We start from the raw sequence: 13,576 nt of genomic DNA, 5'->3' as shown, positions 1-13,576 counted from the left end.
AGTAAGAGGTGCCAATATCTCAAAAAGTCCCTAGTCTTCTGCAGACGGCCTATTCTCGAATCCTTGAGTCGCGATAGTGCCGTCGTAATACATCGATGAGAAGCGTAATTGGTTTAGTGGTAAAATTCTCCGTTGCCATTCGAGTAACGTCGGGGAGCCCAGGGTTCGATTCCCTGATTACGCATTGAAAACGCAGTTCGACTGGATTTCAATTTTTGTCATTGTTTCTTTTCGCTTTGTTGTCCATTTGCACTGATGCGAGGTATGTTTGTTGCAGTTGAGACTTGTGGCTGAGAGCTTGAACTAGCAAAGATAATTGAGTGCTGGCAAAGTAGAGGAGTGGGGCTGCAGATCTGTCTAAGCCAAATGCAGAGGTCTCACACGTCATGGCTTATATGGTCAAGTAATTCCCTGTTCAGCCTGTGCTAGAAATTGACAATGAACTTGAGGTGATGTAGTAGGCATTCTACCCCTCTCCCTTCTCTTGGTGAGACACTGTATTAATATTCCTTATTAAGCGAGCTCCATGAAAGAATATTATCCCTGCTATAAGCTATTCCTGCGCCTTGGTGCTTTCTTCCTCATCCAATTTCTTCTTAGTTGCTTTAGCTTCATCTCTTTTATGCTTCTTCTCTTTGATCTTCCTTGCAAGGGCATACGCTGGTTCTGAGGCGACATAACAGGGGAAAAGACACGGATCACTAATCGCAGCCTCCCCCTCTCCTGTCGCGTCGTTCATCCTGGGGTCTTTACTGGTGAAGGGCAAGGGGTGCGGTCGAAAATTAGACATTATTACAACTTATATAATAGATGTGCTAAAAGACAGTCAGATCTTGTTGTCATGGGAAGATCAAATAGAAAGAGTTGCTATACTGACTTGAACGTATTGTCGCACAGTCGCTAACTTTTGAATGACTGGAAACTGAACAGATTTGGCAATAAGTTTATTGTGTATGATGCCGCAAAATGATTAAAGAAACCAGAATCAGATCTAGGCACTGTTGGTTATTTATATTGCTGGCTTACGCTTTGCATATTTGCGTTATACGTCATTGCGCATGCTGATAGTGAGTGATGGCGTTTTGCCCAGCCAGTAAAAACATATTGGCCCCCAATTTCCCAATTGCCAAACCCAACTGGGATGGCAGGGCCTGCTACCTTAAGTCCTACAGACTGGACTGATAAGCATAATCAGGGAATCAATAGGAGAAGCGAACGGGACCATTAAATATGGACAGTTAACAAATCGATAATAGTTCCAGCCTTGACTTGACTATAAACGCGGATGCAGCGCCTTTATTCGCCCTCCGTGATAGGGGGCACCAGTTCGATTTACCTGAAAGGTTTAATATGTCTTGTTTGAGCTCGACAGATTTTGACATATTGTGCCCGATAGACTTTGATGAGCCTGGATAATTTACGTCACAACAAATACCAGGTTAAGGCCAACAATTACTGCCTTCTATATTGTTTCTGACGACAGTCTCGACTATTTTCCAAAGTCATACAGCATGGTGACAAGTCAACGGCCATTTCTTTTGTGGGGAGTGAAGCTCGAACACGTTCTGTATACAACAATACCCTGAATAGCTATCAATTGTAGGTATCGTCCAGCTTGCGTTGGCCCATGAGGGCGCTTTCGGCCGTGTTGAGCTCCGGCTTGGTGTCAAATCTCGAGATCGCTTTCACTGTCGTCAGCCGACGGAGGGTTCCCCCAAGACTATCGGAAACTTAAGATTCACCCTTAACTGCACCGAGGACTAGAGCACCAGTGTCATACTCATCGACATCCCACTGCACGAAACCATCGCTGAGAGTATTGCCCATTGTGGGACTTTTACAGCGCTGGCCTTGTTACCATCCGTGAGGCTGCTGCTAGCTCCGCCTTTTTCGATGCGTCGTGTCTCATAGCAAACGGCCCCTGCCAAATCCGAAGCTTTGAGTTTCGGAGCGCGAAGTAGGCTCTCCTGGTGGATCCGAAGGCCATGCTGGGCGTAACCTACGAGGTCTACTACTGTGTCTAGGAAGGCTTCTGTGGAGCACACAACCCTCCTGACGGCCCGCCTTGGGGGATGGAGGAGCCATCAGCCGACTGTTATAGCGACCCCGTGTTCTTTTGAGTCAATTTCAAGTGGAGAGCTGTCGTATATTTCGACCCCGGGGTTCCCATTTGGAGGGATGAGTACAATGCCAAGGTGTAGTTTCAGTCTTTCGAGCCCTCCGTGGAGTTTTGGTATCCTGGCGACTCAAAAGTTTACAGAAGACATCCTAACAGCCAAACCACAGGTCACTGTCAAGGACGTGCAGGTCAGTGTAACCACCAACACTAATCCCATGCCAAACAAGCCAGCAGGCAAGCGGCTGGCGTTATCCCCATAGCAAAATTTATTTCCATTTATTCTCGGAGCTCATTTATTGACGCTCTAAACGCATCACCACCACAAAACTCAGCTTATGCTCCTTGTTCCTCGCGAGCCTGGTTCTTGCCAACGCCATCATACATGCCATAGTTAACTAAACTGATTTCACGCAGGCGCCACAGACATCCTAACCCTCAAGAACAGGTTTTCAGCGTTTATAACAGCATATGGGGTCACAGTACTGGCGCCATTATGCAAGACGGTGCGTTTTCGTCACTACTTCTTCACTCATGATTGAGTCTACAAATAGAGGTGGTCACACCTTATGCGAGTATCTGACCACAATAATGATACCGTATCACTCAAGAACAGCTAGCAGGTCATCGGAGCAATGGAGACGCCGTAAACTTGCTGCCAAGCCTTGAGTGTGGTCAAGAGACGTGTCGAGGCCCCTTATGTGACGAGACATGCAGCCAACAGCAGCCAGCACTCGCTTGTCTTTTCCTAATATCGAATAGCTTCATGCCTGGCTTACCTTACACCTTCCCTTATGGGGTACATGCTTCTGCTGTTGGGTTGCTGTGCGTCGTAGTGGCTTCCACCAAGTGTCATACCACCATAACGCCTAAGTAGACGGTGGACTACCTGTTTTGGGTACCTGATCGTCGGAATTCTTCCTGGGGATTTCCCAAGGCAATTTCCCTTATCGTTATGTTTGCGTTGCCTTTTGCGACCCATTTCTGCCCTTTCGCGCTCTGTTCAGCGTTTTCTCACAGCTTCTCCACGTCTTGAAATCGCACTATGTCGCAAATACCATCAAGCTATCAGTGTCAATGCAAGTCATGCTCCACTAGTACATATCATACTCGCTCAGTGTCAAAGGCTTGCACGAACCGAGTATCGGCTCGGGAGCAGCAGTCTGAAGTGCCAGGTTCAGCGCTGCTGGGGTCACGCCAATCATCACATCAGACCAGTGGTAGAAAGGGGCATCTGGTGTCGAGACTCATGCAATCTATAATTCGTTATTGGGGCTTAATGATGCTGGACCAGGAGGTGCTCAAAAGCCAAAGCCAGCCGGACGATATACCATCCAGTCCTGCTACTACTCTCAGCAATGATAACACGAGCGATGGGGGGTCTACCGCCAGTCTTTCCAAACATGATAGATCCTCGGATGTTGAAGAAGAATCTGTCGGTGGCTCAGAGAATCAGGGAGATTCAATGAACCAGACAGATCACGCGTCAAATGAAGGTGCAGATCTAACGAAGTTCACCTTAAACAGTCTTTTGTTAGGTGAGGAACTCAAGAGGCTTCAAGTCTGGAAAACATCGTTTTCCAACGAGGAGCTGGATATGTTACCTACTATCGACCATGAAGTTGCACAAAGCGTACTAAAGTGCTTGACGAGCGTGGCCAGCATACTGATCGAAGGGTCAAGTCAGTCATCTCCTCCTTCCAATCCTTGACCGCAGTGTTTGCTAATAAACCAGCAGAGGAATGGCGAATCACATCGGAGCCAGACGATCTTGGGACTGAAGGGGCAATTCTAGAGAGCCTCCTGGAAGAGATAGAGACAAAAGCATCGGAAAACAATGTCGAGAATGAGGCAATGACGGACTGTAGTGGTATCTCAGAGTCAGACGAGTCTTACTTGACGGTTGGAAATCCAAGCTTAATTAAGGCTCTCAAATATGAGATCGACAGACTTCAATTGCTTTCTCACTCTTTGCGCCTTGGAATAAGGACCAGAGTCATATTTACAAATAGCTGAACACTCGATAATCTATATATATAAACCATCATGAAATAAAACATTCCTTCGCGTACAAGATACTGGGTTCTCAGGTATGTATACAGACCCTGTTTTAGGATTTCTAGTTAATACTCTCCTGACATTCCATGTCATCCATTTCACCACGCTTAACAATTTCCCGAAGAGGACTAATGACAGACTGATAAAAGTTTCGCTGGAACGTTTCATAATCGCTTTCTTCATCACTACTGCTTTCACCATAAGCAATGCAGTAGCGAACTGCTTCCTGGTATTGAACACTCGTCTCGGTTCCCAGACGACTCAGCTCCTTATCCAGCTGTTGCTGTATTATCGGCCCTTTGAGCTCCTTCCAAAGCCCAAGCTTCAGAAGGACATGTCCAAGGTGGTACATGAACCTTTTTGGCCTTGCAGATCCGTGGTCAAACATGGTGGCTCTCAGAAATGGCATCTTTTCAGATTCGATGGGATAGAATTTGATGTCCTGCGTACCCCATCCATCGCCGAGCCATTCTTGCCAGCCATATCGGATAGTCGCCTCAGCCAGCTTCAAAGCCAGCTTGAAACGGCTGTTTCGAAGGGATCGACTTCTATGGAAGAGAGTGACGTAACGCCGATGTTTCTTTCTCTTGTTCGACAGCAGCCTTCCATGCTCTCCCTCCCGTATAATTTTGGAGAGGGTAAGAGGCTTACAACTTGTCTTTGGCCGCTTATTCTCATCCAAGTAGAATATTTGGTGGCCGCTGTCCTGATCAACAGCGATACACATAGCCAAACGATCGCTTCCTTGCGCAAGACTTCCAGGGCATACCTGAATCCGGCAAAACTCAGTGATGTTTTGTGATGTTTGCGATCGCTCATCTGACGAAGCTGCAGTGACAGATGAGTATCCAGAGTCGCGGCGCCAACGTTGACGAAGCCCATTTATTACTGTCACCAGAGGTGAGGACGGCTCTGAGTAGACAGCATCACCATCGTCCTTGGGGAGTACCAACCTGGAGTGAGCTTCAAACCAGATATAGTCTCCCTTGTTAAAGTTGGACTCTATAGCAACGTGATGACCAGTCACGGCAACGTCATTTGGATTGATGCACAGTGGTTCATACTCTTGAACCGGCACAAGTCCAACGAGAGCTGTATGTCCGTGTGCTTGCTCTTGGCCGTTCACTGGGCAGGCTTCGCACAAGTGACGGTAGAGTGTTTTCGTAGCCGAGCTTGATACGTAGAGCCTGGTGAAGCTTTTGGTCGATTGGGATGCTGGTTGGAAATTCGACAGCCGGTAGATCAAACTTTCTATAGCCGAAACATCAAATCCAATATTTTCGATGAGCCTGTCGAGGTCCCTGAACATCTTTGAATTTCGAATCTTGCCCTCACTTGACCGACCCTATCATCCCTCAATTAGCGAAGTACGTGCTAGCTGATTAGATACTTACCCGGCTTCGAGTCGGACCTCGTGGAAGCGAATTGATAGCATCCTGTAGTTTGCTACATATACTTGCTAGTCTCTGCTTCAGATCTTCCACGCTGCTATCACTCATAGACACTTGGATTTGCCCACTATTGCCCGTGGCTGTAAACCATTGTTGTACCTGAGTTACGTGAAACTTGATTCTGATCTGCTGATCCCCGGCCTTGTCGCGGAGTTGTTTCACACAAGTTGCCTTCATGTTGGGTGTTCGCTTTAGCAACACTTCGTAATTTTCCATCAAAATGGTATTGGTCTTACTGATTTGATGAAAGTCAGCTTCTGAAATTCCCGGTGTCAGGTCTTGCATGGTTTCAGATTCGAAGCCCTCATCCTGATCCTCTTCAAGGGCCGGAATTGTTCCGAAGTAGAAATCGTCTTTGATGGCAGATGATGCTGGAGTTATTACTTGAAGAGGACTGATATTGAGGGTTTTTATCCTAGCCCTTTGAATTTGTAGACGGTCGCCGACAGCGCCGTTTACCTGGATCGAATTGTGGTTTGCTTGGTTTCCAGAAGCACCTTGCGAGATTGTTTGAGAGTCCATTTCAAGCTTCCGGGAAACCGTCGTTGTATGAAAATTAGCGTGAGACGGAAAGGAAGTCAGGGATACAGGCGATGATTCCATCAGATGATCAGTTGTAGAGGTAGGGGAAAAGATAAGGCCGGGACCCCAATAACCCGAGGCTCAGTCTACTGGATGGGACCAAGTACGGAAAGGCCAAGCCCCCACTGATATTTTCAATGGTATGCATAAGAGTTCGCAAACCAATATTATCATGCATGTCATCAAATAGTAGCCAATCTGGTTGGCTGGCCGGTGTGACGGGACTGCATTGCATTGCATTTACACGTAGCCTTGGAAAACACGCCATGGCTCTGCTTACACCACGACCAAATAACCCCTCTTCTTCCAAAACCGTCACAGCCTACCGCTGAATGGGTGTCCTTCTTTCCAATCAGATGGCATAAAATTGAACAGCTGATTACATGGTGTATCTGCTCATATGCGGCTGACGAAGACGAGCCAACGTGGCCGCAACCAATGCTAGTCAGCTTCCATACCTTGAGGGAGGGCGGAAATTCCCTCTGTAGTCTTTTCAGCCGCATCGGTGTACATAATTTGTAATTTGAAGTGGCTGTCAACCCAGATCCATTGCTTTGTGTTCTTTTGTCTCTGGTCTGCCTTGCCACTATAGTAAATCCACTTTATAATTACTTCCACTATGGTAATTTCCATTCCAAATACCATTTGTCTGCTATTGTGACTAACGCAGTCGTATTTACAGATCGACCCTGTCGGAGCAATCGCGGCCGCCACAGCCTCAATTGATCAATCCCTCAAACTTATTCGACGAGTCTCTACAGCCATCGAGATTCATAAGAATGGCAGAGAGGATCTAGAGTTCATTCTCAATGACCTCTCTAGTATCGCTCAAGTCATAGAGCTTGTCCAGACCATTGAAGAAATCAGAACCAGAGGAGTCCTTAAAGCCTTAGCAAACATGCTGAAACATGCTGAAAAGCTAGACGATCATATTCAGCAGGTCAAAAAGAAGGGCAGCACCGGTTCTTCACTTCGTCGCGTCGCTCACAGCTTCATGACTGGCCCTGAGGATCTGGAACGTACTAATAGAGTGGTCAATGAGCTAGCATCTCTCAAGACAACCTTGATTCTTCATATCCAAGTGGCTCATGTTGGACTTGTTGCCCAAAATGATCAGGACAAGAGGGCAAACCCGGGTTGTACTCACATGTTGGATAGTTCGATTCTTAATGGGGTGAATCACATTGTTGAGCAGAGACTCGGTAAGGGACAGGGGCTGAAGATAGCGGAATTCCTCCGAGACAGGAGCGCAGACGGTACGCATTATGTTCATTATGCCATAAGGGATAGCTAACCAATTTTTGTAGGTGATGGCATGATCCGCCTTACGCAAGAGGAGTATGAATGCCTCGTATTTCATAGCTTGGACGACAGTCAATCCAACCAAGAACTTGGTGCGCCATGGCCCGTGAGAGCATCGTTTGGGAAGCTGATACTACACAAGGTACAATTCGCGTTGCTAATAACCAGACCTTTGATCAAGCACTGCAAATCAACGGATTCATAAGCGATGATTGGATGGAGTTTGCTCACAACCTGATCATCGAGGACAATGAGGCTCGCAATCAATCTATTCAGGTAAATGTACCTACTAAGAGACAGGAGTTTGCCGAGCTTTTGGCCAGCAGAAACAAAATGCTCGAAGTGATGCCGAGTTCGGCTTGGGCACCAACCCCACTGATGCCAAAGCAAAGTATCAGAAGCCTGGAATGAATTTGAATCCTCTCCTGCGACTAGCTGAGTGTAGGGGGTGGTAATATGATTCATGGTGGGGGCTGAGGTATGCTGTAAAAGCAGCAGTTTGTGGTAGATAACGCGTGGCCTGAGTGTCGTTCCCTAATATGAAGATATTCATGTGACGGTAGCAGAAGGTCTTTGCTTTATATAGTATGAAAATGGATGACCTATAAACTAAGTATATACATATCAGTTCGCATCATATCGAATAGTAGCCCCAACTGGGTACACCATTCTTGGTTGTTTGAAGACCCAATAGGCTTCAGTGTCATTTTGTCATCTTGACAGTATATCTAGCTTTTCCGTTGGAGAAGTACCCTCCACAAGGTGCAAGATCGAAGGCAGTGACTGACCCCTTAGTGAAGGTAAGGCACACTGTCCCTAGACCATCGTCTCCTGAAGCCGTGGAGACGACACAAGTCGCTTTCCTGTTGACGACAATGCTAAGCGGTGTATCCCTTCTCAGAAGCGTCTGGGCGTACGCGATAGTGATGCCGTCATACGTAAAGGTGTCCTGTATTCCGTGGTAGTCAAGTTTGGTTGTTTCACTTACTCGCCCCATTCTTGACAACGGCTTGCGGGATGGCTGTTAGAATGCCCTCTATGAACTTTTGACTCCCCTGAATATTAAGGCTCCAGGACTTTTTCAAGGATAATTTAATGGGAATCTTCGAGCCCTTGCAAGAGACTTTGGCTATTGACAGTGAATGAGGACCCTCGAGAACTCCTTTATGGCAAATGGAGAGGTCTCCCAGCTAGAGTTCTTCTTATGCTAGAAGTATTAAATAATCCATTCTTATTGCAACTGTTATAAGAAATAAACAAATACAGTCTAGGCTTAAAAAAATGAAGTTTTAAGCAACACCGTTAGGATATTACAACCAGGCAGTAAACTACCGGATCTCTATTGTTTCCACAGCTTTGCCTTTCTCCCGTACATATGCGGATAAGTTCCTCGCGCTTGTTAACCCGCTGATATAACACATCCCGACGAGGACATAGTGGTTGTCAACTCGTCTAAGAACTGCCGGTTGATCAGCTCCATTTAGCAAGCACACCAAGTCTCCGGTTGCGGTATAGAGCGGAAACACGCCAACATATCCACTCTGCGTTTCCAACATCCGCTGTTGCGCGAAAAACACATCGTTTACAATTTCGGTGAGAGTCTCATCCCAGCCAGATACCTTGTGGTTTTTATTAATATTGATAAATGTAAACAGGTTACCGGACTTACGTCGAGATCTTTCAAAAGCGCATATAGGTATTTTAATCTGTTGCCTTTCAGTTGATTTCCTTCCGGGGTTTCGGCACTGCTTTCTGTAATCAGGTGATGCATCAGCATTCTCGCAAAGCTGTTGTGATCTTGAAACATCATATCTGTGCTTATATCGGATTCTCCACTGTCTTTATGCCTCCCGATGGTCCCATACCGCAGTGCAGTGTACAACCCTTCGAGAGGATGGCACCCCGTTGGGTACTTCTCTCGGCCCATTATATATTCCATCGTCCACGACACGGCATGTATCGCTTCTTTGGAAGTACTATTGCGGTAAAGTTCGGCAAAGTGGCTTCGCAGCGGGCCACCCGCTACTATCTAGTCAAGGAGGATAGCCGAAACCAATAATTTGCTTCCGATTATCTCAGGTCTTTGGGCTCCACCAAATATCTCATCCAAGTCTAGCACGTTTTGGGGGAATGTTTCTATTGGATGCCCAACCTTGTCAAAGTCCTCGAAATGGGTCATCCCTGGATAGTTGGGGGCCCAGGATGGAGTATCAGGGTACATAAACCATCCATGACCGATACCCGCATCGGTCAGCGTCATGAGCTCCCCTCTTTGCAATTCGACGTGGCCAGATCCTTGCCGATGAGCTTTCAGATACTCTGTCAGGAAGTCGACGCATACCTGACCAACTGACTTGGATTGTCGATAGTCCGGTAAAAGGCCAAGAGGGCAGATACCTAGGAAGGCATAAAAATGGTCTTTGGGATCTGTAGCCCTCAGCGCACTTGAGTGCCCCCAGTTGTGAGTAGCTTTTATATTCATGCTTCCCCTTACGGAGATGCCCATTGTATCATCCAACATTTTTAAGCCCCTCACTCCTGCTCTGCTCGAAGCCAAATGCCTCAAGTGACCAAGATAGTGCTTGTAGAGGCGTTTCAGAAAGCTCCATTGCTCTTGTAGCACAAAATGTGGCCGTTGCTCCGGAATGGCGTTGAGCAGCCTATAGGCCCAGCAAAGGACTGAATTGAGGGACGACCAAGACATGGAGCGGTCACCGCAGGCAAATATAGGTCGACTAGCAAGAACCATTTCCTGGAAAGTCCATACTCGCAACCAGTATGATTTGGTCAACATCTGCACCATGAAGTAGGTGCCAGTCTCAGTCCAAACGGTACCTGGAACTTCCTGATAGAGGAATGTATGATCTTGCAGCCATTGAAAGTTCGCGATATTTCGAACCGATAAAATTTGCTTTTCTAGACTCTCTGTAAGGTCTTGAAATCGTGGAACCGCACTCTCTGACTCATCCATCTTCGCGATTATGCTCAGTAGAGTATCCGTCAGACGGGCGCTAAGGTCTCCAGTAATGAAAGGCAGGTGTTCCTCTGTTTCGTCAATTATGCGAAGATACATTTTGCAAAGGTATTCGTGGAACGCTTCGATCTTCAGGGATAAGAGCCTCAATTTTGATGACCATGACAAATGATTAGGCCTTATGCGTCCCGGAGTTCTCAGCACGCTAGCAATGTCATTGCTTGCATCATGTATGCATTTTGTCGGCCATGCATTCCAGGATCTGGCTAGTATATCAAACAGAATGCTAGCGTCGCTTGTATTCGCAATTTCCAACTCATTTGTTGCTTCGTCGACGACAGAGCCAAGCATATCAAGTTCTGTACTGAGAGAATCTGCCACTCGGGAAAGGGTGGCATCCAATAGACGGTCCTTCCGGTCAGCCCCATGAATGCTGCGGTTCCAGGCTATGGTCTGCACAGCTTCCATTCCTCGTATGACTGTTTCACAGGGCAACCCTAGCCAGCAGAGCACGACATCGGCCATAGAATATATGTCGCCCATCAACGGAACTTGGTGGTTCTTCTCTTCTTCACTCTTCTGGTTGATGCATATCGCATCTGCCCAAATTCTCAGTCTTCCATCAGTAGACTCTATATGCTTGGGGGCGTATCTTAGGGCGTTTGCTAGGTTTTGCGTGACTTGTATGGAGTGGCCATTCACAGTGATGGCCTCCGTAACGTTGGGGTTGCCCCATTCATAAGAAAGCGCATGGAAATTCAGTTTTTGATCTAAATCTGCTACTTCGAGAGAGTATTCTGTGTCTGACTCTGTAGAACAAACGTTAAGTAGACGAATCTGACGCCCGCAAATATTGAGGTCAGCATATAAGGAAGAGGTTGGTAATAAAGCCATAATGACCAATGTTAAGGCTAATAAGAGCAATATTGAATAAATTTTAAAGAGATACTAGGGCTGGAATTTCATTAATGAAGTAACAGAATCAGATGTAAGAGAAGCACTGGAATTTATAACTGAAACCGTGGGTGGTTGAAACAGCCTTGTAAGAAAGCCTTATCCAAATGGTGGGGGCGAAGTGCATAAAAAGCGACAAATGGAAAAATGGCTGAAAACTCAAAAGACTTTGCCTGTGGTGGTATTTCAGAAGCGCCGCTGTAATATGTTAAATATATAAATAATCATTGTTAAAGTAGCTTCGGTTTAACTTTAGATATTTATAACTCCGTTTCTTGATTATCAACTGCCTCATGCTTGAGGGTAAGCAACTTGAGAGATAAGATAACAAATCTCAAGTTGGGATCACTTTAGCAAGTGTCACGTGCTAATTCTGAATCGGGTGGAAAGGTGCGACGAAATATGCACAACTCGACGAAACACGCACCAAGTAACTTACCAGGGTCGGAGATATCTGAACTCGCACTCGCTCTCGTCAGCGCTAATGAAAAGTCCGTTCGACACCGCTAAAGTCCGATCACTCAGGAGGCCAAAACGCCGTTTTGATTGGAACGTTTTTTGTTGAGCGTGACTTAGCGACTTGATATTATAACAATCTGACATTTTCCCCAGATTTATTCCCAATCTCATTTTCTTCATCTGTTTATCTTTCATTTGATACTTGGGAATCGAACATGGAGTCTTTCAAAGTCATTGTTGTTGGCGCTGGGCCAGTGGGCATGGTCCTGGCTCACGCGCTGCAGGTTTCTGGTATCGACTACGTCCTCGTTGAGCAGCGCTCTCAAGTCCCTCCTGATCCTGCTTACGGCTTGTTTCTGTGGCCTCATATTATGCGAAACTTTCACCAATTAGGTCTTCTCGAAGCCGTTTTAGCTGTCGCGCAGCCTATGGTTGAAGCGGTTCATAGATCAATTGACGGCAGCGTTATTCATCGCTCTAGGGGTTTTGAAGAGCTCGGCGCACTGTAAGTATAAGCTTATGCGCTACTGGATTTTCTACTGACTGCCGGAAGATTCGGATATCCCATGGCGATTTTTAACAGAGGGGATTTTGCCTCGGCATTGATGAGCAAGCTTGAAAACAAGGATAAACGCGTCAAGACAAACAAGCGCCTCACTAACGTTATACACCGCGACAACGGCGTAACAGTCGAGTTCGCCGACGGTACCACAGAAGATGGATCAATTGTCATTGGCTGTGATGGTGTCTGGAGTAGTGTCCGCGACCAAATGAAAGCAAAAGCACCAAAGGGCCTTTTCGACGAGAACCCCAACCCATTTCAAGCACCCCACGCAGGCGTATTTGCCAAGGCTCCGTGCCCCAAGGAACTTGAACGTGGAAGGAATATCAACGTTTATCAAGATGGATCTCACGTTCAAGTCTTTACTGGTGTGAGAGAAGCACAGATTATTGTTTATCACCGCATTCCGACTTCGAGAACGAAAACATTCTTTGGGCAGAATGATGCGGAAGAGGCGGCAAAGCCTTGGATGGATGTTCCAGTTGGCGATGGAATTACGTTTGGTGATTTGTGGAGGAACAAGATTGCTGGAGGTAGCGCAAACTTTGACGAGGGAGTACTTCCTTGGTGGCATTGGGGACGTATGGTTCTTGTCGGTGATGCTGCTCACAAGGTAAGTCGCATACCAACTTGACTGGTTTCAAGCTAACATTGGACAGATGAATCCCATCAGAGGTGCAGGAGCATGCTGTGGCATCGAAGACGCCATCGCCTTAGTAAACGGCCTCAGCCGGCTCCTTCACTCCGACGCCAACCCATCAGACCGCAAGCTCCGCCAGGCTTTCCTCGCATATCAGTATGAGCGAGAAGCTGCTGCAAAGCTGTGGAATGACATCTCTGCGCTCAATTTGGAACTCTGCATTGGCGCTAACCAGCCCGCATTGAAAGCGCAAAATGTTGCTGATTACAGAACTATTCCTCTAGTTGCTGATGGACCAATTCTGCAAAATATTCCCTTTGACGAGAAGAGAGGCTTTGTGCCATGGACTAGAAAGACTCGCAAGATTGATGGTGCGGTCAAAGCGCGTTTGTAGTTTTGAGGTCGGTCCATGATTGCTGGCAATTGGAGGCTGTACATATATCAAGAAGCAGCGCGCTTAGGTATATTAGGCAAGGCA

At 46.7% G+C, this 13,576-nt stretch overlaps 7 protein-coding genes and 1 non-coding gene across 8 annotated transcripts; 4 read left to right on the top strand and 4 right to left on the bottom strand.

Annotated features, from left to right (window-relative positions):
• Positions 1-102: 102 nt before the first annotated feature.
• On the top strand, positions 103-184 carry tRNA. The gene is given in 2 exon segments: positions 103-138; positions 150-184. It is a non-coding gene; the product is annotated as a tRNA-Gly (tRNA).
• A 369-nt stretch (positions 185-553) lies between these two features.
• On the bottom strand, positions 554-790 carry FMAN_06757 (uncharacterized protein; the record flags this gene model as incomplete). The annotated part of the gene is made up of 1 exon (XM_041826422.1): positions 554-790. One exon carries the CDS (start codon positions 788-790, stop codon positions 554-556), a length of 237 nt encoding a protein of 78 aa, XP_041677486.1.
• An 803-nt stretch (positions 791-1,593) lies between these two features.
• FMAN_06758 (uncharacterized protein) lies at positions 1,594-1,827 on the bottom strand (the record flags this gene model as incomplete). Its single annotated transcript, XM_041826421.1, has 2 exons — positions 1,594-1,682; positions 1,743-1,827. The coding sequence occupies 2 exons, from the start codon at positions 1,825-1,827 to the stop codon at positions 1,594-1,596; spliced, it is 174 nt and encodes a 57-aa protein (XP_041677485.1).
• A 1,334-nt stretch (positions 1,828-3,161) lies between these two features.
• Positions 3,162-4,132, top strand: FMAN_06759 (uncharacterized protein; the record flags this gene model as incomplete). The annotated part of the gene is made up of 2 exons (XM_041826419.1): positions 3,162-3,798; positions 3,852-4,132. The coding sequence occupies 2 exons, from the start codon at positions 3,162-3,164 to the stop codon at positions 4,130-4,132; spliced, it is 918 nt and encodes a 305-aa protein (XP_041677484.1).
• A 103-nt stretch (positions 4,133-4,235) lies between these two features.
• On the bottom strand, positions 4,236-5,802 carry FMAN_06760 (uncharacterized protein; the record flags this gene model as incomplete). The annotated part of the gene is made up of 2 exons (XM_041826418.1): positions 4,236-5,519; positions 5,569-5,802. The coding sequence occupies 2 exons, from the start codon at positions 5,800-5,802 to the stop codon at positions 4,236-4,238; spliced, it is 1,518 nt and encodes a 505-aa protein (XP_041677483.1).
• A 1,024-nt stretch (positions 5,803-6,826) lies between these two features.
• FMAN_06761 (uncharacterized protein) lies at positions 6,827-7,920 on the top strand (the record flags this gene model as incomplete). Its single annotated transcript, XM_041826417.1, has 4 exons — positions 6,827-6,829; positions 6,878-7,463; positions 7,515-7,601; positions 7,652-7,920. The coding sequence occupies 4 exons, from the start codon at positions 6,827-6,829 to the stop codon at positions 7,918-7,920; spliced, it is 945 nt and encodes a 314-aa protein (XP_041677482.1).
• Positions 7,921-8,837: 917 nt separating this feature from the next.
• Positions 8,838-11,377, bottom strand: FMAN_06762 (uncharacterized protein; the record flags this gene model as incomplete). Its single annotated transcript, XM_041826416.1, has 3 exons — positions 8,838-9,128; positions 9,179-9,538; positions 9,662-11,377. The coding sequence occupies 3 exons, from the start codon at positions 11,375-11,377 to the stop codon at positions 8,838-8,840; spliced, it is 2,367 nt and encodes a 788-aa protein (XP_041677481.1).
• A 734-nt stretch (positions 11,378-12,111) lies between these two features.
• On the top strand, positions 12,112-13,492 carry FMAN_06763 (uncharacterized protein; the record flags this gene model as incomplete). Its single annotated transcript, XM_041826415.1, has 3 exons — positions 12,112-12,401; positions 12,450-13,071; positions 13,118-13,492. The coding sequence occupies 3 exons, from the start codon at positions 12,112-12,114 to the stop codon at positions 13,490-13,492; spliced, it is 1,287 nt and encodes a 428-aa protein (XP_041677480.1).
• Positions 13,493-13,576: the final 84 nt, after the last annotated feature.

Source organism: Fusarium mangiferae (genome assembly GCF_900044065.1).
Source record: "Fusarium mangiferae strain MRC7560 genome assembly, contig: FMAN_scaffold002, whole genome shotgun sequence".
Taxonomy (NCBI): domain Eukaryota; kingdom Fungi; phylum Ascomycota; class Sordariomycetes; order Hypocreales; family Nectriaceae; genus Fusarium; species Fusarium mangiferae.
The sequence above is the reverse complement of the archived record's forward strand: the minus strand, read 5'-3'. Positions and strand labels throughout refer to the sequence as shown.